The sequence below is a fragment of the Salmo salar genome, chromosome ssa15, assembly GCF_905237065.1.
Source record: "Salmo salar chromosome ssa15, Ssal_v3.1, whole genome shotgun sequence".
NCBI classification, from domain to species: domain Eukaryota; kingdom Metazoa; phylum Chordata; class Actinopteri; order Salmoniformes; family Salmonidae; genus Salmo; species Salmo salar.
Window position 1 is genome coordinate 31,874,992 of NC_059456.1, and position 26,813 is coordinate 31,901,804.

Below are 26,813 nucleotides of genomic sequence, written 5' to 3' on the forward strand. Positions count from 1 at the left end.
GAATTCTGTTCTGATGAGTTGCCATCAGTGTAATTTCCACACACATTGCATAGATAAAAATCAGCTATGAGATTTCTCAGTAGAGTGTAAATGCTAGATTGACAAAATGAGACACCACTTAATATAAAAAATAATAATAAGACAATCCCTTTGAGTTAAAGTTAAAGCTGCTGCACGGAATGTTTGCCAATCAATAGGGAAACTCAGGTTTGGTATACAACACTGCGACAGCATGTCAAAACGTACAAGTTAATTAACCCAATTAATTTCAGCTTTAACCTCAACATCAAACCCATATATTTCAATCTTAAACCTGATCCAAGAGATAAAACAATCCCAAAGATAAAATGAAGCCCATTGAAGCACTAAATCACAATAAGATTTGAGGTGGGTGGAAAAGAGAAAAAAATGCTTCATTTGCATTCCTTCCTTCAGGAAAATGAAATAAGCATTCAGTGGGCAGCATTGTGGATGGCTCAAGTACCCCTAGTTCTAGCGCAGCGAGCCCCTTTGAGAGCCGCTTCTTCTAGATCCGCTGTTGCCAAGGCAATGACCAGCTGCAAGCCTGGGACTTGTTTGTTTATAGGGGCAGGCCTGGTGAGTGGGTGAGACAGGAGGAGAGGGGGCGGGGTGAAGGGTGTGATGAAAAGAACTTCAGCAAAGAAAAGCCAGTCATTTACAAACCTGGATTGGAGGCTGGTGTTAAAAGAAATTTGATAAGAGGCGATGGGATCCCTGGGAAATAAACATGTTTGGCCTTGTGGTACAATACCTAGTGCTGAATGTTATGACATGTAGAGAGTTTAACATGGTCTGAGATGACCAAGAGAGAATATAGACTGGTTGGTCAGTCTGAGTTATGGTGGAGTAAAGTAGACCCACAAGCCAACATAACTGAGCAAACTTAAGGTTTTCAGATGTAGAATTTTCAGTCACTTGAGAAACATAGAAAAAAAGAACTATGTATAACCGAAACATACCAACAATTCATAACTGTTTGTCCAGACGCTGTGATTAGGTTGGACCTGTAGATGAGTAAATCTTGACCGTTAATAATCTCTTGGACCAACTCAACTTTATTGAGGACCACCCACTCTGGCCTGTGTCTTCTGTCCTACTCTGATGACCAGCAGACAGTCACTCAACGGAGGAAATTATAATTACACACCTGTCAATCTCCTTAATTAACAATGATCTAAAACTCTAGAGCCCTGGGCCATGTGATACAAAAGACAACGAAGGATTACACCTAAAATCCCCCGGTACAATATACAGTCACTGTATTAACCCAAGGGATTACAACTAGCTCAAACCAACTCACATGTCCCCCAATACACATGTTCTTCCATTACTCCAGTAAAACAGTTGGTCAAGTTCTAGGTCTAGAACTTAGTTTGGAAATATAATTCCATGGGATACGACCATTAAACTGCAACTTTTAAAATGGTGTGACAAAGTTGCTGCTAACACAATGTGACTGGATGTCAGAAGACTAATGGCAACCAGCGGTGTCTCCCCGGTGGGTCATTACCCAGCAGCCATTTTGAATAGGCACAACAAAACCCCACAACATGTTTCAGAGACAGCGCGTTGACACATCACCACATGGGGGTAGAGGTGCAGTCAAAGGGGAAGTTAACTTTGGTTTCAACCCTCCCTAGTCTACTACACATCCAATCAAATGGGATCCTCCCAGAAGGCTTTTATCAGAGGGGCCAGTGTGTCCAGAAGCACTTGACAATCTCATTACCACCCCTAGTCTCCCAGAGCAGCTAGCACCACTAATCAGCAAACGGGGACACCGGGAGGGACACAGGAGCCCCCCCAACCCAACACAAAGGACCCAGCCGGACCAGGGTGATTACTGACAACCTAGTGGATCCTCTCAGAGACAGTTAACAGCAACAAAAGCATGTCTTTGAACTCCGAGCACACTACCGTCCTAGAGTTGTTTTCTAGTCTGGTCTCAATAACTAGTCAGGCTAATTGTGCTGTTGGGACCGATAATGCCAAGTCTGCATGTATACAGTGCCTATAGAAAGTCTACACCGCACTTGAATTTCTACACATTTCGTGTTACAAAGTGTGATTAAAATGGATTTCATTGTACATTCTGTCAATGATCTACACAACATACTCTGTCAAAGTGGAAGAACAATTCTACTATATTTGAAAGACTAATAAAAAATAACACTAATATATCTTCATTAGATAAGAATTTACCCCAGAGTCAATACATGTTAGAAACACCTTAGGCAGAGTCTTCTTGGGTAAGTCTCACCTGTATTGTGCAAAATTATTCTATTTAAAATTATTCACGCTCTGTCAAGATGTTGGGGATCATGGCTAGACAGCAATTTTAAAGTCTTGCCATAGATTTAAGCATATTTAAGTCAAAACCGTAACTTGGCCACTCAGGAACATTTACTGTCTTCTTGGTAAGCAACTCCAGCGTAGATTTCGCTTTGTGTTGTATGTTATTGTCCTGCTGAAAGGTGAATTCCTCGCCCAGTGTCTAGCGTAAAACAGACTGAAGCAGGTTTTACTTCAGGATTTTGACTGCGCTTAGCTCCATTTCTTTTCATCCTGAAAAACTCACTAGTCTTTGCCGATGTCAAGCATACCCATAATATGATGCAACCACCACCATGCTTGAAAATGAGGCAGTTAAGTTACTCAGTAATGTGGTGTGTCCCCCCCCCCAACATAAGGTTTGCATTTATGCCCAAAAGTGTATTCCTTAGCTATGTTTTTTTGCAGTATTACTTTTGTGGCTTTTTATTCTATAGATTAGCATTCTTCTTTTCACTCTCATTGAAGTCATTACTGTGTAATCACTACACACTCATTGAAGTCATTACTGTGGAGTCACTGCAATGTTCTTAATCCAGCCTCAGTTTTCTCCCATCACAGTCAATGAACTCTGTAGCTGTTTTTTTATAAAATCCCTAATGGTCTCATGGTGACATCCCAAAGCAATTTCCTTCCTGTCCTGCAGCTCAGTTGGACGGCTGCATCTTTGATTTGTCTGGGTGGTTTAACACATCAGCCACAGCATCATTTCCATGCTTAAAGACATATTCAATGTCTGATTTATTGTTACCCATCTACCAATCACAGCAGTTTCTTTATGAGGCTTTTGAAAAGCTCCCTGGTGTTTGTAGACAAATCTGTGCTTGAAATCCAATACTTGACTGGGGAACCTTACAGATGTATGGGGAAAGAGGAAGGGGGTAGTCAGTAAAAAAATTATGTCAACACCCATTATTTCACACAGAGTGAATTCATAACTTGTGATTTGTTAAGCCAGATTTTACTTCTGAACTAGCGATAGTTTTGCCTAAACAAAGGGGTGAATACAATTTTTTTTATTTATAAAAAGATATACATTTTAACTTGACATGTGTATTTTGTGTAGATCAATGACCCCCCCCCCCCCCCAAAAAAAGACAATTAAATCTATTTAAATCCCACTTTGTAACACAACAAAATGTGAAAAGTTCAAGGGGGTGTAGATTTTCCATAGGGAATGTGGTTATTCATCTCATTAAATATAACAATTCATAATCATGAAACCTGTACATAAATGAGTTGACCAAAATGGCTAGATTCTCTTATTACGGATGGGCATGGGAATAAATACTACAATTATTTCTACAATTATTTCATGTAAATTGCTCTTACTGACTTAATGTGTAGGCCATCTGGTTATTCAAGGAAAGTGTCAAAGGTACAGTAGTTGGTGAAATTAAGCAGTTACAATTCACATCAACTAAATGTTAATATCAAGCCGCCAGAAGTGTAGGAATAATTACATCTCTTCAGGAGGACTAGAAGAACATGAATAAAAAAATCCCACCGTCACGTAAAGTGACAATTTGAAGAGAAACAGGCCCACAATCACAGATGGGCCAGAGTATTAACCCTGATTGCCTTAATCAAAATAACTCTCATATAGAAAAAGAGAGGATGAAGTTCGGTCCTACGCTGCTAATTGGCAAGTTTACCATCAGGAATAAACAGCATAGGCCAGGGGAGGCACTGGCTGCCACAATCCGAAGGAACCAAGGCTTATTTGCATCAAGTGCCACCATAATAGTCTCGACTCCCCCACAAGCTATCAGCAGACAGATGAGATTATTCATCCATTTGCAAATTGGCACATCAAAGTCAAATTGGAGAACCGAGTCTGCATCCCAAATGACAACCTATTCCCTATATAGTGCACTACTTTTGATCGGAGCTCTATGGGCACTATATAGGTCAAAAGTAGTGCACTATGTAGGGAATAGGGTGCCATTTGTAACACACACCTGCTGTCAGAGGAGCATGAGGCAAGGGCCCATCCAGGAGCCTCTGATTAGGGGCAGGGAAACAGAGAATGTCCCCCCTCCATACGTAGGTTACACCATTCTAACTTCCCAGTGTTGAACAAAGGGCCATTTAATGGTATAATATAGTTATGTCTTTTCAGAAGAGGTACAATATCTCAGCCAAGGAGAAAGGAAGTGAAATGTAGCTGCAAGTAAGGAATGATGCCACAAAACGCCTTATCGGAATGGAGATTACTGGCCGTCTGACAGCCTTTCTATTGCCTATTTCAGATGGAGAGAGAGTTACTACTTGACACAATGTAATGGCTATATTTTAGTTGATCAGAAATGCAGTAAAGGTGTTTGTCTGGGGCCTGTGTGGGTGTAGGTGGTCTTACGTTGGAAGGGTGGGAGGTGACCACCACTGCCGCTGTGGGGGGGCCTGCTGTAGTTCCCCTGGTGGTAGTTGCCAGGGGGCGGAGCGTTGCTGTACTGCCCACCTCCCTGCTGCTGTCTGTTCATGCTGTGACTGAAAACAACAGAACACGCAGAGTAAGTCACAGACGTTAAACATCAGTTAACGGCTGTTCCATACACACTTCTATAAGCGCCAGCTGCCAGCCAAATAGCTGACTAACCCTTGTGGCCGGGTACTTAATTGAGGAAGACATTTGGGTCCGGATGCCACGCCAAGTGCACCCAATACGGTGGCTACTTTAGATTCAGGAACACACCAAGTCTGAGGCATTAAACATCAGCTAACGGCAGAAATCCTACACATACAGAACACATTTCATAAAACATTCCTACTGAGATTTAGTATACTATAGACATGACTGCTAATACTAACCATTTCCTGTCACAGCTACACACAAGCAAACTACCCCCCCACCCCCCAAAAAACACATTCATGCTAGGTTTTCCTAATTACCCGTTTCTGAATTCCTGTGATTTGGCCCCATCAAAGCAAATAGCTACTAAATCTAAAGAATGAAGGACTTGAAGAAAAAAAAAAATCTGACTACATCATGGTTGCTTCAGAAGCATAATTCGTTCATAAATAATACACACTACAGTTCAAAAGTTTGGGGTCACTTAGAAATGTCCTTGTTTTTTGAAAGAAAATAAAAAAATTTGTCCATTAAAATAACATCAAATTAATCACAAATACAGTGTTGTAAATGACTACTGTAGCTGGAAACAACTGTTTTAATGGAATATCTACATAGGCATACAGAGGCCCATTATCAGCAACCATCACTCCTGTGTTCCAGTGGCACGTTGTGTTAGCTAATCCAAGTTTATCATTTTAAAAGGCTAATTGATAATTATAAAACCCTTTTGAAATTATATTAGCACAGCTGAAAACTATTGTGCTGATTAAAGAAGTAATAAAACTGTCCTTCATTAGACTAGTTGATTATCTGGAGCATCAGCATTTGTGGGTTTAATTGACGGCAGCGTAGCCTAGTGGTTAGAGCGTTGGACTAGTAACCGAAAGGTTGCAAGATCGAATCCCCGAGCTGACTAGGTACAAATCTGTCTTTCTGCCCCTGAACAAGGCAGTTCCTAGGCCGTCATTAAAAATAAGAATGTGTTCTTAACTGACTTGCCTAGTAAAATAAAAGGTTAAAAAAAAGAGGCTCAAAATGGCCAGAAAAAAAGAACTTTCTTCTGAAACTTGTTCTGAGAACACCAGTCTCAACATCAACAGTGAAGAGGCGCCTTCTAGGCAGAGTTGCAAAGGAAAAGCCATATCTCAGACTGGCCAATAAAAATAAAAGATTAAGATGGGCAAAAGAACACAGACACTGGACAGAGGAACTCTGCCTGGAAGGCCAGCATCCCAGAGTTGCCTCTTCACTGTTGATGTTGAGACTGGTGTTTTGTGGGTACTATTTAATGAAGCTGCCAGTTGAGGACTTGTGAGGCGTCTGTTTATCAAACTGGGTTTCTACTCCAACAGGCAGCACTCTAATGTACTTGTCCTCTTGCTCAGTTGTGCACCGGGGCCTCCCACTCCTCATTCTATTCTGGTTAGAGCCAGTTTGCGATGTTCTGTGAAGGGAGTAGTACACAGCGTTGTACGAGATCTTCAGTTTCTTGGCAATTTCTCGCATGGAATAGCCTTCAATTCTCAGAACAAGAATAAACTGAAGAGTTTCAGAAGAAAGTTTTGTTTCTGGCCATTTTGAGCCTGTAATTGAACCCACAAATGCTGATGCTCCAGATACTCAACTAGTCTAAAGAAGGCCAGTTTTATTGCTTCTTTCATCACCACGACAGTTTTCAGCTGTGCTAACAATTTCAAAAGGGTTTTCTAATGATCAATTAGCCTTTTAAAATGATAAACTTGGATTAGCTAACACAACGTGCCATTGGAACACAGGAGTGATGGTCGCTGATAATGGGCCTCTGTACGCCTATGTAGATATTCCATTAAAAATCTGTCGTTTCCAGCTACAATAGTCATTTACAACATTAACAATGTCTACACTGTATTCCTGATCCATTTGATGTTATTTTAATTGATAAAAAGTGCTTTTCTTTCAAAAACAAGGAAATTTCTAAGTGACCCAAAACCTTTGAACGGTATGTGTGTATGTGCGTGGACACACATGTCCAGAATCAGCCAGATGTTCAATTACCCAGGTTCCTTAACCTGTTGGGTCTAGGGGGCAGCATTTGCACGTCTGGATAAAAAAAATGTACCCGATTTAATCTGGTTACTAATCCTACCCAGTAACTAGAATATGCATATACTTATTATATATGGATAGAAAACAGCCTAAATTTTCTAAAACTGTTTGAATGGTGTCTGTGAGTATAACAGAACTCATTTGGCAGGCAAAACCCTGAGACATTTTCTGACAGGAAGTGGATACCTGATGTGTTGTATTGACTTTAAACCTATCCCATTGAAAAACACAGGGGCTTAGGAATATTTTGGCACTTCCTATTGCTTCCACTAGATGTCACCAGCCTTTACAAAGTGTTTTGAGTCTTCTGGAGGGAGGTCTGACCGAACAAGAGCCATGGAACGATGATGTCCCATTAGACACCTGGCGCGCGAGTTCATGTTGGGTACCCTCGTTCCAATACGTTATAAAAGAGTATGCATTCGTCCACCTTGAATATTATTCATGTTCTGGTTAAAAAAGGCCCTAATGATTTATGCTATACAACGTTTGACAAGTTTGAACGAACGGAAATATATTTTTTCCCCTCGTTCATGACGAGAAGTCCGGCTGGCTTACATCATGTGCTAACGAGACGGAGATTTTTGGACATAAATGATGAGCTTTTTTGAACAAAACTACATTCGTTATGGACCTGTGATACCTGGAAGTGACATCTGATGAAGAGAATCAAAGGTAATGGATTATTTACATAGTATTTTCGATTTTAGATCTCCCCAACATGACGTCTAGTCTATCGCAACGCGTATTTTTCTGGGCGCAGTGCTCAGATTATTGCAAAGTGTGATTTCCCAGTAAGGTTATTTTTAAATCTGGCAAGTTGATTGCGTTCAAGAGATGTAAATCTATAATTCTTTAAATGACAATATAATATTTTACCAATGTTTTCTAATTTTAATTATTTAATTTGTGACGCTGACTTGACTGCCGGTTATTGGAGGGAAACGATTTCCTCAACATCAATGCCATAGTAAAACGCTGTTTTTGGATATAAAAATGAACTAGATAGAACTAAAAATGCATGCATTGTCTAACATAATGTCCTAGGAGTGTCATCTGATGGAGATTGTAAAAGGTTAGTGCATCATTTTAGCTGGTTTTATGGTTTTGGTGACCCTGTCTTTGACTTGACAAAACATTACACACAACTCTTGTAAATGTACTGTCCTAACATACTCTAAATTTATGCTTTCGCCGTAAAACCTTTTTGAAATCGTAAAACGTGGTTAGATTAAGGAGATGTTTATCTTTCAAATGGTGTAACATAGTTGTATTTTTGAAAAATTTGAATTTTGACATTTATTTGGATTCAAATTTGCCGCTCTTGAAATGCACCTGCTGTTGATGGAGTGCACCACGGGTGGCACGCTAGCGTCCCACCTAGCCCCAAGAGGTTAAAGGGGCAATCCGGGATAGGTACATTCATTTTTAGACTTCATGAACTTTGAACTTGGTTTAACCTGTTAGGGCTAGGGGGCAGTATTGACACGGCTGGATAAAAAACATACCCGATTTAATCTGGTTACCACTCCTACCCAGTAACTAGAATATGCATATACTTATTACATATGGATAGAAAACACCCTACATTTTCTAAAACTGTTTGAATGGTGTCTGTGAGTATAACAGAACTCAAATGGCAGGTCAAAACCTGAGAGATTCCTTTACAGGAAGTGGCCTGTCTGACCATTTCTTGAACTTCTTTTCCATCTCTATCTTTTACTAAGGATCTCTGCTCTAACGTGACACTTCCCACGTCGTCCATAGGCGCTCAGAGCCCGGGAAAAAACAGAATGTCGTCATTCCAGCCCCAGGCTGAAACACATTATCGCCTTTCTCAAGTGGCCGATCAAGGGACACTGGGCTTATGCGCGTGACCCCGACCGCCCCCGCCTTTGGGATTTTTTTCCTCTGTTTGCCGAAAAGGAGATTCCCTGTCGGAATATTATCGCTTTTCACGAGAAAAATGTCGTAAAAATTGATTTTAAACAGCGGTTGACATGCTTCGAAGTACGGTAATGGAATATTTAGAATTTTATTGTCACGAATTGCGCCATGCGCGCGACACTTCTTTACTATTTCGGATAGTGTCTGGAACGCATGAACAAAACGCCGCTATTCGGATATAACGATGGATTATTTTGGACCAAACCAACATTTGTTATTGAAGTAGCAGTCCTGGGTGTGCATTCTGACGAAGACAACAAAAGGTAATCAAACTTTTATAATAGTAAACCTGATATTGGTGAGTGCTAAACTTGCCGGGTGTCTAAATAGCGAGCCCGTGATGCCTGGGCTATGTACTTAGAATATTGCAAAATGTGCTTTCACCAAAAGCTATTTTAAAATCGGACATATCGAGTGCATAGAGGAGGTCTGTATCTATAATTCTTAAAATAATTGTTATGCTTTTTGTGAACGTTTATCGTGAGTAATTTAGTAAAATGTTAGCGAATTCCCGGGAAGTTTGCGGGGGGTATGCTAGTTCTGAACGTCACATGCTAATGTAAAAAGCTGGTTTTTGATATAAATATGAACTTGATTGAACAAAACATGCATGTATTGTATAACATAATGTCCTAGGGTTGTCATCTGATGAAGATCATCAAAGGTGAGTGCTGCATTTAGCTGTCTTCTGGGTTTTGGTGACATATGCTGGCTTGAAAAATGGGTGTCTGATTATTTCTGGCTTGGTACTCTGCTGACATAATCTAATGTTTTGCTTTCGTTGTAAAGCCTTTTTGAAATCGGACAGTGTGGTTAGATTAACGAGAATCTTGTCTTTAAATGGCTGTAAAATAGTCATATGTTTGAGAAATTGAAGTAATAGGATTTTTAAGGTTTTAAAAATCGCGCCACAGGCTGGCAGTGGCTGTTACGTAGGTGGGACGCAAGCATCCCACCTAGCCCATAGAGGTTAACTATTTACTTTGTTAATGTAACAGTAAACACTGTATAGCTTAAAACATCCCTCAGCTGTTTATCAAAAAAAGCATGGGGGGGGGTGGGTGAGCATTGTTTGAATTACAGACTGCAGATTTAAATGATAATTCAGCCTTCTAAGAACATCTGACTAAGTAAAAGAGCTTAGATGGCATAAATCAAAAGGTGGGTATTTAATGGCGACTGTTGAAGGGACATCATAAAAGTCGGCCAATGCTATCTAGTTTGAAGTGGTGTGCACGTACCCCAGGGACCTGAAGGCTGACTGGTCAAGGTGGACCTGCTGCCTGTTGGAGTTGAAACCCAGTTGGGGCCTCCAGTTACCCCTGCCACGGTTACCTCTCTCCCAGTCCCCAGGCTTCAGAACCTTCTCAGGCATCCTGAGGAAAGATTTTTGTAAGTACAATTTTTAGATTTTTCAAACAAATGAACAGTCACAATCAACACCATACAATGTCAGAGCACCATGATCAAACACAAAAAATAAAGACAACCCACATGGGAAAATACAGCGCATTCGGAAAGTATTCAGACCCCTCCCTTTGTCTACATTTTGTTACGTTACAGCCTTATTCTAAAATGTATTAAATTAATTTTTTCCCTCAATCTACACACAATACCCCATAATGACAAAGTGAAAATAGGTTTATAAATGTTAGCACATTTAGTTAAAATAAAAAACAGAAATACTTTATTACATAAGTATTCAGACCCTTTGCTATGATACTAAAAATTCAGCTTGGGTGCATCCTGTTCCCATTGATCATCCTTAAGATGTTTCTACAACTTGATTGGAGTTCACCTGTGGTAGATTCAACTGATTGGACATGATTTGGAAAGGCACACACCTGTCTATATAAAGGTCCCACAGTTGACAGTGCATGTCAGAGCAAAAACCAAACCATGATGCCGAAGGACTTGTTCATAGAGCTCCGAGACAAGATTGTGTCGAGGCACAGATCTGGGGAAGGGTACCAAAACATTTCTGCAGCATTGAAGGTCCCCAAGAACACAGTGGCCTCCATCATTCTTAAATGGAAGAAACTTCTAACCACCAAGACTCTTCCTAGAGCTGGCCGCCCGGCCAAACTGACCAATCGGGGGAGAAGGGCCTTGGTCATGGAGTCAACCAAGAACCCGATGGTCACTCTGACAGAGCTCCAGAGTACCTCTGTGGAGATGGGAGAACCTTCCATAAGGACAACCATCTCTGCAGCACTCCACCAATCAGGCCTTAATGGTAGCGCAGCCAGACGGAAGCCACTCCTCAGTAAAAGGCACATGACAGCACACTTGGAGTTTGCCAAAAGGCACCTAAAGGACTGACCATGACAAACAAGATTCTCTGGTTTGATAAAACAAAGATTAAACTCTTTGGCCTGAAAGCCAAGTGTCTCGTCTGGAGGAAACCAGGCATCACTCATCACCTGGCCAATACCATCCCTACGGTGAAGCATGGTGGTAGCATCATGCTGTGGGGATGTTTTTCAGCGTCGAGAGAAAGATGAACAGAGCAAAGTACAGAGAGATCTTTGATGAAATCCTCCAGAGCGCTCAGGACCTCAGACTGGGGTGAAGGTTCACCTTCTAAGAGGACAGCAACCTTAAGCACACAGCCAAGACAACACAGGAGTGACTTCGGGACAAGTCTCTGAATGGTCCTTGAGTGGCTCAGCCAGAGCCCGAACCCAATCGAATCTCTCTGGAGACACCTGAAAATAGCTGTGCAGCTACGCTCCCCATCCAACCTGACAGAGCTTGAGAGGATCTGCAGAGAAGAATGGGAGAAACTCCTTAAACACAGGTGTGCCAAGCTTGTAGCGTCATACCCAAGAAGACTCGAGGCTGTAATCGCTGCTAAAGGTGCTTCAAAGTAGTACTGAGTAAATGGTCTGAATGCTTACGTGAATGTGTTATTTCAGTTTTAGATTTTTAATACATTTGCAAACATGTCTAAAAGTCTGTTGTTGCTTTTGTCATTATGGGGTATTGTGTGTAGATTGATGAGCAAATAAAACAATATAATCCATTTTAGAATAAGGCTGTAATGTAATAAAATGTGGAAAAAGGCAAGGTGATCTGAACTTTCCGAATGCATTGTATGTCCATGGTATCACATCAGGACAACTAAAGATTGTTTTTATTTGAAGTCTTATCAGGCCTTGCCAGACAGTGACGTTAAAGTGAGTGACTCGTCAGTAGCCTACCGAATTGCATCGGTAAGAGAGCCATTCACTTAGCTCCCTAATTTGGTTACTGGTAGACTTTATGGCGATTATCTACAGATAAATTATGAAAACATTCAATGAATATGGTGAATCCTTCTCACCGCAGGAACAATAGGTAGGCTAGTGGAGAGATATATTTTGCACCAGAGTGAGGCTAAAAGAAAACAGCTTGAATTGTTTTAAGCCAATGATACTTACATGGTATATTCAAAGATATTGATATATGTCTAGTGATTTAATCAAAGTGTTCACAACGGACTAGTCAACTGCTGCTTTCTGTGTAGCAAAGCCCATGCCAAACGCCTGCTTCATTCATGCCTGTATTGCAGATGGCTGAGAAAAAAAGACGAAGCCGTAGAGACTGCTACAGGATTTAAGGCCCAATACAGTCAAAATTATTTTTTTCTTGTGTTTTATATCATATTGTACAACAGCTGATGAAACACTTTTGCACCCCTGGGCAGTGGAGATCTTCAGGGTAGTAAGTTGGTCTGTTGATATCCCTCTAGTGGTGTAGGGGCTGTGCTTGGGCAAAGTGGGTGGGGTAATATCCTGCCAGGTTGGCCCTGTCCGGGGGTATCATCGGACAGGGCCACAGAGTCCCCCGACCCAACCAGTCTCAGTCTCCAGTATCTATGCTGTAATAGTCTGTGTAATTCTCCTGTGTGAATTCTGCGGTGTCCTGTGTGAATTTAAGTATGCTCCCTCTAATTCTCTCTCCCCTCCCGGAGGACCTGAGCCCTAGGATCATGCCTCAGGACTACCTGGCCTGATGACTTCTTGCTGTCCCCAGTCCAACTGGTCGTGCTGCTGCTCCAGTTCTGCCTGCGGCTAAGGAACCCTGACCTGTTCACCGAACGCGCTACCTTGTCCCGGACCTGCTGTTTTCCACTCTCTCTCTCTACCGCACCTGCTGTCTCGACCTCTGAACGATCGGCTATGAAAAGTCAACTGACATTTACTCCTGATGTATTGACCTGTTGCACCCTCTACAACCACTGTGATTATTATTTGACCCTGCTGGTCATCTTTGAACATTTGAACATCTTGAAGAACAATATGTACTCTCATAATCTCTACCCAGCACAGCCAGAAGAGGACTGGCCACCCCTCAGAGCCTGGTTCCTCTCTAGATTTCTTCCCAGGTTCCTGCCTTTCTAGGGAGTTTTTCCTAGCCACTGTGCGTCTACATTTGCATTGCTTGCTGATTGAGGTTTTAGGCTGGGTTTCTGTATAGCACTTTGTGCCCTCTGCTGATCTAAAAAGGGCTTTATAAATACATTTGATTGATTCATTATTTATTTATTTAAATCATGTTTTTGCCCCCGGTTGAAAATACAATCTAGCATTAAAATGTACTAGACGGCCACCAACATAGAATAGAGCTCGTCTGGCAAAACTGTCAACCTGGGGGGAGCCTGGCTGGCTACATGTGTTTGTGGAAAACACAGAATATACACCAGGTGTTATACACACAGTAAGATTATATACAACACTGATGCAATGGGAATATGTTCATTATATAAAATATATAAAAAAAATATATATATATATATTTTTGTTGTTGTATATAATCTTACTGTGTGTATAACACCTGGTGTATATTCTGTGTTTTCCACAAACACATGTAGCCAGCCAGGCTCCCCCCAGGTTGACAGTTTTGCCATATATATATATAAAATATATAGAAATAGTTAACTTACTTAGCCCCAGGAAGAATGACAGCCTTGAACACAAAGGTCTCTCCGTACTGTGGGTCCTTATATTTCACTCTGCCAAGATAAAAAGGAACAATTTACACACATTTATAAAACAGAATTCTTGCTACAATTGATTTGATGAATTATTAATGTGTTAGTTTATATCAGAACTTTTAATTTAGCCTTAGTGAAAACAGAAAAATATATTTTTAAGAACATGGATCGCCTAAGAGTACAGGCAAAGCTGACCCCAAACCTTGCATTGGCAATATATTCAATAACCATCCTGTCCCAAGGAGAAATACAGTGAGCCCTGGTATTATCATTATCTGATACTCCAGCGCTGGTCATAGAAAACGGTATCAATTCAAGTTTGGCATGAGTCTTGTTCCAACTCAGTGTGAATGAGGGACACGTCTTCAAAATGGCCCCCTATATCTGGCCAAAAGTAATGAACTATATAGGGAGCCATTTGGGACGCAGGCCCGGTGTGAATGAAGGAGTCTCAGCTTCTCTTAAAACTGACCCCCAGAGGGACCAGCAGGTCATTTCATCTAAGGACCCAGTGACAGTTGCAGCCCTCTTGTGGTAAATATGAGAGTCTGAAGTCGACCATTGTAGCAGGAAAATCTGAATTTAGTTTCGCAAGGTGACCTCCAACTTCGCCTCCTGGTCGAGATCAATCACAAAGTGTTAGGCAGGAATGTGAACTTACGACTACCACTAAGGATTGTCAACTTGCCCTTCCGGTGAAAATTCTTATGGAATTCAGTCTTTGTACAGCCAGACATGGTGAAACATTCAAGTATGAATAAATTGTAGCTTCCATCAAATTGAATTGTTGCAGATAAAAGGCTGTGCGTGATGACATAGGGTACATAAAAAACGCTTTTGTGGTTATAGTCCCATGTACAGAATACAAGTTATATGGGTTTCCATCACATTTTCAACTCTACCGATGGTTCTCACAAAAAAAGGCTTGCGTTATATAGCGAGTGTACCCACTCTGGTACTGGCATGTGCGCACTAGCCAACAGCACACAGGGCAGATGCAGTACTCTATCTACGCCGCTGTTGGCTACAGCATATGTATAGCCTACATGAGATTATTATGGACAAAAGAGCAAGATTATTTTTGTCAAAAACGGCAGCCAAGCGTCAAACATGTCAGCAGAATAAGACCCTCAATATTTATTGAAAAAGAGTCAAGCTCATCACCTTGCACTTTCTCCACCCTGTGAAGTTCAGAATGTATTTCATCTGTAGCCTAATAAACGGCATACTTTCCCTAGTGGGAGGACCACACATCACGTGACTCCAAATTTACTTTGTCGACATTTGGAAAATGTACATAAAAATGTTCTGTTTCCATCAAGCCTGTCATGACATTTATCATCCTACATGTACTTAACTCACATAAAAAGGTTGGATGGAAACCTGGTTAATGGGACTATGGAAGAACAAATATTGGGCAGCAGACCAGACTGAACACCATGTTGGTTACATATAGCCCCTGGGAACCACCAACTGAATGAACAGAGGTTGTGAGGGTAAAATATGAATCCTTACCCAATGGCAGTGTTCTGTGCGATGTCCCGCAGCATGGGGATGGGAGACTGCACTGGCCTAACAAATTAGGTTTCACAGTCATAGGTTAGCCAGGATTCTCTCCACAGAAGGATGGATAAATGGCAGCAAATGGTAACATCTAAAATGTATGATAATAAAATAGATATTCCTTACTTATCTGGTAGGATAGGGTCTTCGTCAAGATTTAATGTACCTTGAATTCCATGGCATAGTTCTGCTGGCATTTCAGTGCCCTGAGGAAAATACACACAGCAAAGTTAATATCATACTATATTTAAGCAATAAGGCCCAAGGAGGTGTGGTATATGGCCAATATACCACGGCTAAGGGCTGTTTTTAAGCACGACGCAACGCGGAGTGCCTGGACACAGCCCTTAGTCGTGGTATATTGGCCATATATCACAAACCCTAAGGTGCCTTATTGCTATTATAAACTGGTTAACAATGTAATTAGAGCAGTAAAAATAAAATGTTTTGTCATACCCATGGTATACGGTCTGATATTCCACGGCTGTCAGCCAATCAGCATTTAGGACTCGAACCACCCAGTTTATTATACAATAAACTATTAGTTGATCAGGCTGCAGGGACATGGCTTCACATACCTCGTGAGATTCTCCACGGTACAGTTCCTGGATGAAGTCACAGCAAGGATGAGACTTCCCAACAAACAGCATATCACTGCCAAGGCTGTTCCTCTTGTCTGAAAGAAAAAGAGAAAACATCAGCTGGAGTGACTGACAGTCAAATATCCAAACGATTCCTATAAAGGGAGTTCTTACCATAATAAACCTATTGATTAGCACTAACACCAAGGTCATTCAAGATAAACATTGCTATGCGAGTTCAATTAGTAATTTCACAGGTTGAGTACTTCAGTAATAAAGTAATGTTATACAGGTCATTCAGAAAGTATTTGACCCTTTCTCCACATTTTGTTCAGTTAGAGCCTTATTCTAAGATGGATTAATAAAATATCTACACACAATACCACATAATGACAAAGCAAAAACAGGTTTTTAGAAAGTTGGCAAATTTAAAATAAAAAACAGAAATAGCTTATTTACATAAGCATTCAGACCCTTTGCTATGAGACTTGAAATTGACCTGTGGTAAATTCAATTGATTGGACATGATTTGGAAAGGCACACACCTGTCTATATAAGGTCCCACAGTTGACAATGTATTTCATTGCTAAAACCAAGCCATGAGGTTGAAGGAATTGCGCATAGAGCTCCGTTACAGGATTGTGTCGAGGATCAGATCTGGGGAAGGGAACCGAAAACTTTCTGCAGCATTGAAGGTCCCCAAAAACAGTGGTCCCCATCATTCTTAAATGGAAGAAGTTTGGAACCACCAAGACTCTTCCAAGAGCTGTCTGCCTGACCAAACTGAGCAATCGGGGGAGAAGGGCCTTGGTCAGGGGGGAGACTAAGAACCCAATGGTCACTCTAACAGAGCTCCAGAAGAAACATCTCTGCAGTACTCCACCAAATCAGGCCTTTATGGTAGAGTGGCAAGACGGAAGCCACTCTTTAGTAAATAGGCACATGACAGCCCGCTTGGAGTTTGCCAAAAGGCATCTAAAAGACTGACCATGACAAACAAGATTCTCTGGTCTGATCAAAAGATTGAACTGTTTTCCCTGAATGCCAAGTGTCACGTCTGGAGGACACCTGGCACCATCCCTACGGTGAAGCTTGGTGGTGGCAGCATGCTGTGGGGATGTTTTTCAGCAGCAGGGACTGGGAGACTAGTCTGGATCGAGGGAAAGATTGTACTTTATTTAACTAGACAAGTCAGTTAAGAACAAATTCTTATTTACAATGATGGCCTACACCAGCCAAACCCGGACAGCGCTGGGCCAATTGTGCGCCGCCCTATGGGACTCCCAATCACGGCCGGTTGTGATACAGCCTGGATTCAAACCAGGGTGTCTGTAGTGACGCCTCTAGCACTGAGATGCAGTGCCTTAGACCGCTGTGCCACTCGGGAGCCCCCAGAGAGCTTTTTGATGAAAACCTGCTCCAGAGTGCTCAGGACCTCAGACTGGGACAAAAGTTCTCCTAAAAAGGACAAAGACCCTAAGCACACAGCTAAGACAATGCAGGAGTGGTTTCAGGACAAGTCTCTGAATGTCCTTGAGTGGTCCAGTCAGAGCCCGAACTTGAACACGATCAAACATCTCTGGAGAGACCTGAAAATAGCTGTGCAGCGATGCTCCCCATCCAACCTGACAGAGCTTGAGAGGATCTGCAGAGAAGAATGGGAGAAACTCCCCAAACACAGGTGTGCCAAGCTTGTAGCGTCATACCCAAGAAGACTCGAGGTTGTAATCACTGCCAAAGGTGCTTCAACAAATTACTGAGTAAAGGGTGTGAATACTTATGTAAATGTGATCATTTTATTTGTAATACATTAGTTCAAATTTCTAAAAACCTGTTTTTGCTTTGTCATTATGGGGTATTGTGTGTAGATTGATGAGGGATTATTACTTTATTTAATCCATTTTAGAATAAGGCTGTAACGTAACAAAATGTGGAAAAAGTCAAGGGGTCTGAATACTTTCCGAATGCATTGTACATCCATCTTCTATAGACGTGTTCGTCACACTTGAAATATTTAATTAATAAAGTACTGTAACTGTACTATGGTGATACATATTCCAAAAGGAGTGGTTTACAATGGTGGATTGAAGTTGAAGAATCCCATTACTCACTTTCCTCTGGAGAGAGGTTTGGGTAGACTTCAGCCAGGGCTGCCCTCAGCCTGCGCTCATCCACGAAGGGAAGCAATGCAACACCTACACACAGAGGGGAAAACGCATTCAATCAAATGCATTTTATAAAGCCCTTTTTAAAATCAGCAGTAATGCTTTACAGTTACCAGGCCTGCACCCCAAAGAGCAAGCAATGCAGTGAGTATATCATTCAGGACATACAAACTAACCACCTGCATTCACTGCCATGTCAAGGTGTCCCGTTTAAATAGTCCATTATTCTGTTGACTTACCCTGCCAAGCGTATTTCTTTCCATTCAAGTCAATGGCAAAGTCATCAGGGTAGAAGTCAATGATGGAGGATTCCTGTTGGAGACGAAGCGACAGGTTAGGAAAACATGAGTGACAGAGCAGTTAACCAACTTCTATGATCATAACATTGGTCACACTTTATTTGGATAGTCCCCTACATAGAAAATCTATCAGTTCCACATCTATGGTCCCTTATAGATTTGCTACATACGATACGCTCGGACTATGCTGAAAAATAGTTTACATTTTAAAATTAAGTGAAACTTACTGGGTTGCTCATGAGTGACCGCCATGTTGGGGGCAGGAAGTTTCCACTGGCGGCAGGGAAGACACCCATTAGCTGTTCCAGGGGCTTGAACTGAAACACAGGAACTTTAGACCACACAAAACAGACAGGCCTAACAATAGGAGAGAGAGAAGCCTGCCGTCCTCCATTCTTACCGGCTTGGTCCCAAGCTCAAAGTCGGTGAACATGCCTTTGATGTCTTTGAAGTCCGAGGCAAATGGGGCGTAGTGGAACGGGAAGTACCACTTCCAGGACGCGCACCCCTGTCAATCAACAGACAGTTAATCAGACGACCAGGAGAAATGATCCTCCAATAACGGAATTTCCACTGACAGTGATTAAATTACTAGCTAGCTGGTGTCCACTTACTCCAGATTTGATTTTACATTTATTTACATAAATGACTGAATTCAACATCAGGAAAATAGTAAATCATTACTTTGATTTATTTGCGTAAATAACTGACAATTCAACAGGAAACATTTGAATACATAACCTACTAAATAAGAATGCCCAGAGATGAATAAATACCCCTGGCCTAGGCCTACAGATGCGGTCAAATATATTGGCACCCTTGCAATTTACAATGTAGTGCATTGAGGGCAAAGAACCACTTGACTCAAGCCACATTCATTCAAATTTGGAATAATTGAGTTCAGGCCATTTATGAATTTGAAGTTTAAAAAAATGTCAATATCAGTTTAGATGTTTTCTTCTTGGTCCTGTGCAGTTGCAAATCAAAAACGTGTTAAGACCAAACTTTTTCTCAATTTCAATTCATTTTGAGAGAAAATTGGGAGCCTATATGACCCTCTAATCTAGGTGACACTTGCCTGTGACTGACATTTAATTCTCTTAAGATTGCATACTTGGAAAACTGGTAGGAGCAGTAGAGGTCGTTAAACCATAAAGTTGAATCATTGGAAGGAATGGTGCAAATGGCTTGGAATTGGGAAGTCCGCCAACTGGCAAATGTTCATGTCCCAAAACACTTTCCAATACCAGCTTAGTACCTCCCTCTTCACTTCTACAACTAACTAAGTGAACAATGAAATGTGTTTCATCCCATCATTAAATGTATACTGAACAAATATATAAAGCGACATGCAACAATTTGAACGATTTTACTGAGTTACAGTTCATAAGGAAATCAGTCTTGGAAATAAATTCACAAGACCCTAATCTATGGATTTCACATGACTGGGAATACAGATATGCATCGGTTGGTCACAGATAGCTTTAAAAAAAAAAGTAGGGGCCTGGATCAGAAAACCAGTCAGTATCTGGTGTGAACCATCTCCTTCGCATAGAGTTGATCAGGCTGTTGATTGTGTCTTGTTGTCCCACTCCTCAATGGCTGTGTGAAGTTGCTAGATATTGGCGGGAACTGGAACAGTGCCGTACATGTCGATACAGAGCAACCCAAACATGCTCAATGGGCGACATGTCTGGTGAGTGTGCAGGCCATGGAAGAACTGGGACATTTTCAGCCTTCCAGTAATTGCTTACAGATCCTTGCAATATGGGGTTGTGCATTATCATGCTGAAACATCAGGTGATGGCGGCGGATGAATGGCATGACAATGGGTGTCTAGATCTCGTCACGCTTTCTCTGCATTCCAATTGCCATCGATAAAATGCAATTGTGTTCGTAACTTTTGTCTGCCCATACCATAACCCCACCACGGGGCACAACGTTGACGTCAGAAAACCTCTTGCCACACAACTTCATACACGCTGTCTGCCATCTGCCCGGTACAATTGAAACCAGGATTTATCCGTGAAGAGCACACTTCTCCAGTGTGCCAGTGGCCATCAAAAGGTGAGCATTTGCCCACTGAAGTCAGCTACGATGCCAAACTGCAGTCAAGTTAACCTGTTGGGGCTAGGGGGCAGTATTTGCACGGCCGGATAAAAAAACGTACCCGATTTAAACTGGTTACTACTCTTGCCCAGAAACGAGAATATGCATATAATTAGTAGATTTGGATAGAAAACACTCTAGTTTTCTAGTTTCTAAAACTGCTTGAATGGTGTCTGTGAGTATAACATAACTCATATGGCAGGCCAAAACCTGAGAAGATTCCATACAGGAAGTGCCCTGTCTGACTATTTGTTCTCCTTCTAGGGCATCTATCAAAAATACAGCATCTCTGCTGTAACGTGACATTTTCTAAAGCTTCCATTGGCTCTCAGAAGGCGCCAGAAAGTGGAATGACGTCTCTGCAGTCTCTCGGCGAAAAACTGAGTTTTTGTGAGTGGTCAGGCTGAGAACAGTGACACTGGAGTGCGCGTCCACGAGAGGACTCCATGTTTTTCTTTCAGTCTATGAATGAATATAACGTCGCCCGGTTGGAATATTATCGCTATTTTACGAGAAAAATAGCATAAAAATTGATTTTAAACAGCGTTTGACATGCTTCTAAGTAGTAATGGAATATTTTGAATTTTTTTGTCACGAAATACGCCCGCGCGTCACCCTTCGGATAGTGACCTGAACGCACAAACAAAATGGAGCCATTTCAATACAACTATGGATTATTTCGAACCAAAACATTTGTTGTTGAAGTATAAGTCCTGGGAGTGCATTCTGACGAAGAACAGCAAAGGTAATCCAATTTTTCTTATAGTAAATCTGAGTTTGGTGAGGGCCAAACCTGGTGGTTGTCAAATTAGCTAGCCGTGATGGCCGGGCTATCTACTCAGAATATTGCAAAATGTGCTTTCGCCGAAAAGCTATTTTAAAATCTGACACCGCGATTGCATAAAGGAGTTCTATATCTATAATTCTTAAAATAATTGTTATGTATTTTGTGAACGTTAATCATGAGTAATTAAGTAAATTCACCGGAAGTTTGCGGTGGGTATGCTAGTTCTGAACATCACATGCTAATGTAAAAAGCTGGTTTTTGATATAAATATGAACTTGATTGAACAAAACATGCATGTATTGTATAACATAATGTCCTAGGAGTGTCATCTGATGAAGATCAAAGGTTAGTGCTGCATTTAGCTGTGGTTTTGGTTTTTGTGACATATATGCATGCTTTGAAAATGGCTGTGTGATTATTTTTGGCAGGGTACTCTCCTGACATAATCTAATGTTTTGCTTTCGCTGTAAAGCCTTTTTGAAATCGGACAGTGTGGTTAGATTAACGAGAGTCTTGTCTTTAAAATGGTGTAAAATAGTCATACGTTTGAGAAATTTAAGTTATAGCATTTATGAGGTATTTGTATTTCCCGCCACGCGATTCCACTGGCTGTTGACGCAAGCGTCCCACCTTGCCCAGGGAGGTTAAGTCCCTGGTGAGCAGGACGAGCACTCAGAAGCTTCTCTGATACTTTCAGTTTGCACAGAAATTCTTTGGTTGTGCAAACCCAGTTTCATCATCTGTCCGGGTGGCTGGTATCAGACGATCCCGCAGGTGAAGAAGCCGGATGTGGAGGTCCTGGGCTGGGGTGGTTACACGTGGTCTGCAGTTGTGAGACCAGTTGGACGTACTGCCAAATTGTCTAAAACGGAGGTGGCTTATGGTAAAGAAATGTACATTAAATTCTCTGGCAACAACTCTGGTGGACATTCCGGCAGTCAGCATGCCAATTGCACGCTCTCTCAAAACTTGAGACATTTGTGGCATTGTGTGATAAAACTGCATATTTAAGAGTGGCCTTTGGTGCACATGTGTACTGATCATGCCGTTTAATCAGCTTCTTGATATGCCACACCTGTCAGGTTGATGATTATCTTTGTGAAGGAGAAATGCTCACCAACAGGGATGTAGTGCTTTTTGTGGATCATTTATTTTAACTCATGAAACCTGGGACCCACACTAACACATTTTTGTTCAGTGTATATTCAAATTATACTTGTGCAGGCGCAGATTTTTTATTTATATTTTTCAACCAAAGAATCCAGCCTTGAAACAATTATCCTTGGCTAGTGATTTACTATTTCAAAGTCACACCAATGGTTGACTGTTGGCTGGATGGAATGCTCTTCTCTTAGAGTAGGGCTTTCTAAACTCGATCTTATTGGTCTATTAATACATTTACTGCATGGTGATGTCACCATGGAAGGCCCAAACTCCATCCCACCAAAAAAGGATTAAACTTTTCAAACAGCTCTTACACTAAAAGAGCATTATCATAATTTTCACAATGTCACAGTATTATTCCAACCTCAGTGTGGGAATATTTATTTTACTGCACTGGGCCTTTAAAACCAATTTTTCGGAGGCCATTATGTTAATTCTCCGCTGTGCATGTTAACTTCTTCAAGAAAGACCTTGCAAGTAAGGATTTCATTTTACTGTGTACACTACATTGTATCATGTGCATTTGAAAAATAAACGTTGATTTGAATCAGAATGTCATACCTGGTAGTAGTATCGGAGTACCCAGCAGAGACCCTCCACGTAGGACTTCACCACCTTTTTGCGGAAGTCATCATCAGTTGCGTCAACGTCAAACTTAGTTTTGTAGTATCTTTGCTTCCAGCCGTCCTCCCACAACCTAACACACATGGACAGTCATGTTCTATTGTAAGGGTGGGATGACAAAGCTATCTAAACTGCCAGCAAGGACAAAAGACCTGGGCCTCCTAATCAATAGAACTATGTGAGAAGGCCATACTCAGTCTTGCATGTCTTTCACAATTCTGTGAAACATCTATATGCAGTGCATTCTGAAAGTATTCAGACCTTGACTTTCTCCACTTTGTTACGTTAAAGCTTTATTCAAAAATGGATAAATTGTTTCCCCTCCCTCAATCTACACACAACAACCCACAATGACAAAGCAAAAACAGGTTTAGAAAGTTTTGCAAACGTATAAAAAAAAGCTACTGAAATATCACATATACATACAGTTAAAGTCGGAAGTTTACATACACTTAGGTTAGCGTCATTAAAACTTGTTTTTCAACAACCACAAATTTCTTGTTATTAAGAAATTTGTTTTGGCAAGTCGGTTAAGACATCTGTGTGCATGACAAGTAATTTTTCCAACAATTGTTAACAGACAGATTATTTCACTTATAATTCACTGTATCACAATTCCAGTGGGTCAGAAGTTTACATACACTAAGTTGACTGTGCCTTTAAACAGCTTGGAAAATTCCAGAAAATGTCATGGCTTTAGAAGCTTCTGATAGGCTAAGTGACATAATTTGAGTCAATTGGAGGTGTACCTCTGGATGTATTTCAAGGCCTACCTTCAAACTCAGTGCCTCTTTGCTTGACATCGTGCGAAAATCAAAATAAATCAGCCATGACCACAGAAAAAATTAAAATAATTTTACCTCCACAAGTCTGGTTCATCCTTGGGAGCAATTTCCAAACGCCTTAAGGTACCACGTTCATCCGTACAAACAATAGTACGCAAGAATAAACACCATGGGACCACGCAGCCGTCATACCGCTCAGGAAGGAGACGCGTTCTGTCTCCTAGAGATGAACGTACTTTGGTGCGAAAAGTGAAAATCAATCCCAGAACAACAGCAAAGGTCCTTGTGAAGATGCTGGAGGAAACGGGTACAAAAGTATCTATATCCACAGTAAAACGAGTCCGATATCTACATAACCTGAAAGGCTGCTCAGCAAGGAAGAAGCCACTGCTCCAAAACCGCCATAAAAAAGCCAGACTACGTTTTGCAATGGCACTAGGGTACAAAAAGTGTACATTTTGGAGAAATGTCCTCTGGTCTAATGAAACAAAAATATAACTGTTTGGCCATAATGACCATTGTTATGTTTCGAGGAAAAAGGGGGATGCTTGCAAGCCGAAGAACACCATCCCAAAACGTGAAGCACGGGGATGGCAGCATGTTGTGGGGGTGCTTTGCTGCAGGAGGGACTGGTGCACTTCACAAAATAGATGGCATCATGAGGTAGGAAAATTGTGTGGATATATTAAAGCAACATCTCAAGATATCAGTCAGGAAGTAAAAGCTTTGTCACAAATGGGTCTTCCAAGTGGACAATGACCCCAAGCATACTTCCAAAGTTGTGGCAAAATGGCTTAAGGACAACAAAGTTAAGGTATTGGAGTGGCCATCAAAAGCCCTGACCTCAATCCCATAGAACATTTGTGGGCAGAAGTGAAAAAGCTTGTGCGAGCATGGATGCTTACAAACCTGACTCAGTTACACCAGCTCTGTCAGGAGGAATGGGCCAAAATTCACCCAACTTATTGTGGGAAGCTTGTGGAAGGCTACCCGAAACGTTACAATTTAAAGGCAATGCTACCAAATACTAATTGAGTGGATGTAAACTTCTGACCCACTGTGAATGTGCTGAAATGAATCACTCCCTCTATTATTCTGACATTTCACATTATGAAAATAAGGTGCTGATCCTAGCTGACCTAAGACAAGGAATGTTTACTAGGATTAGATGTCAGGAATTGTGAAAAACTGAGTTTAAATGTATTTGGCTAAGGTCTATGTAAACATCCGACTTCAACGAGCATTTAGACCCTTTACTCAGTACTTTGTTGGAGCACCTTTGGCAGCGATTACAACCTCGAGTCTTCTTGGGTATAAACAATACAAGCTTTGCAGACCTGTATTTGTGGAGTTTCTCCCATTCTTCTCTGCAGATCCTCTAAAGCTGTCAAGTTGGATAGGCGTGTTGCTGCACAGCTATTTTCAGGTCTCCCCAGAGATGTTCGATCGGGTTCAAGTCCAGGCTCTGGCAGGGCCACTAAAGGACATTCAGAGACTTGTCCCGAAGCCACTCCTGCATTGTCTTGGCTGTGTGCTTAGGGTAATTGTCTTGTTGGAAGGTGAACCTTCACCCCAGCCTGAGGTCCTGAGCGCACTGGAGTAGGTTTTCATCAAAGATCTCTCTGTACTTTGCTCCGTTCATCTATTCCTCAATTCTGACTAGTCTTCCCAGTCCCTGAAACACATCTCCACAGCATGCTGCCACCACCATGCTTCACCGTAGGGATGGTGCCAGGTTTACTCCAGACGTGAAACTTGGCATTCAGACCAAAGACTTCAATCTCGGTTTTCATCTGACCAGTGAATCTTGTTTCTCATGGTCTGAGAGTCCTTTAGGTGCCTTTTGGCAACTCCAAGCAGGCTGTCATGTGCCTTTTACTGAGGAGTGGCATCTGTCTGGCCACTGTACCATAAAGGCCTGATTGGTGGAGTGCTGCAGAGATGGTTGTCCTTATGGAAGGTTCTCCCATCTCCACAGAGGTACTCTGGAGCTCTGTCAGAGTGACCATCGGGTTCTTGGTTGACTCCATGACCAAGGCCCTTCTCCCCCGATTGCTCAGTTTGGCCGGGCAGCCAGCTCTAGGAAGAGTCTTGGTGGTTAGAAGTTTCTTCCATTTAAGAATGATGGAGGCCACTGTGTTCTTGGGGACCTTCAATGCTGCAGAAATGTTTTGGTACACTTCCCCAGATCTGTGCCCCGACACAATCTTGTCTCGGAGCTCTATGGACAAGTCCTTCGACCTCATGGCTTGGTTTTTGCTCTGACATGCACTGAGAACTGTGAGACCTTTATAGACAGGTGTGTCTTTCCAAATCATGTCCAATCAATTGAATTGATCAAAGGTGGACTTCAATTCAGTTGTAGAAACATCTCCAAGATGATCAATGGAAACAGGATTCACCGAGCTCAATTTTGAGTCTCATAGCAGAGGGTCTGAATACTTATGTAAATACACTATTATTTTTTAAAATCTGTAATACAGTCGCAAAAAATTCAAAAAAACATGTTTTCGGATTTGTAATTATAGGGTATTGTGTGTAGATTGATTTTTTTTATTTAATACATTTTAGAACAAGGCTGTGATATAACAAAACATGGAAAAAGTCTAGGGGTCTGAATACGTAATTAAATCTCCATAGACAAACATTGGCAGTAAAATGGTCCGTTCTGAATTAGTCTGACTTTCAACATGGCACCGTCATAGGATGCCACCTTTCCAACAAGTCAGTTCTTCAAATTTCTGCCCTGCTAGAGCTGCCCCAGTCAATTGGAAGTGCTTTTATTGTAAAGTGGAAACG

At 41.5% G+C, this 26,813-nt stretch overlaps 1 protein-coding gene across 2 annotated transcripts in view; it reads right to left on the minus strand.

Moving 5' to 3' along the window:
• LOC106571262 (5'-3' exoribonuclease 2) overlaps nucleotides 1-26,813 on the minus strand; it is a 46,186-nt gene that overhangs the window by 7,025 nt on the left and 12,348 nt on the right. For both annotated transcript variants that reach the window (XM_014144088.2, XM_014144086.2), the window contains 11 exons: nucleotides 23,167-23,302; nucleotides 18,946-19,053; nucleotides 18,773-18,862; nucleotides 18,486-18,558; nucleotides 18,193-18,276; nucleotides 16,079-16,176; nucleotides 15,627-15,706; nucleotides 15,453-15,509; nucleotides 13,887-13,955; nucleotides 10,201-10,335; nucleotides 4,712-4,842 (listed from right to left, as the gene is read on the minus strand). In XM_014144088.2, the coding sequence (XP_013999563.1) occupies nucleotides 4,712-4,842; nucleotides 10,201-10,335; nucleotides 13,887-13,955; nucleotides 15,453-15,509; nucleotides 15,627-15,706; nucleotides 16,079-16,176; nucleotides 18,193-18,276; nucleotides 18,486-18,558; nucleotides 18,773-18,862; nucleotides 18,946-19,053; nucleotides 23,167-23,302 (1,061 nt within the window). The remainder of the gene's footprint in view (nucleotides 1-4,711; nucleotides 4,843-10,200; nucleotides 10,336-13,886; nucleotides 13,956-15,452; nucleotides 15,510-15,626; nucleotides 15,707-16,078; nucleotides 16,177-18,192; nucleotides 18,277-18,485; nucleotides 18,559-18,772; nucleotides 18,863-18,945; nucleotides 19,054-23,166; nucleotides 23,303-26,813) is intronic.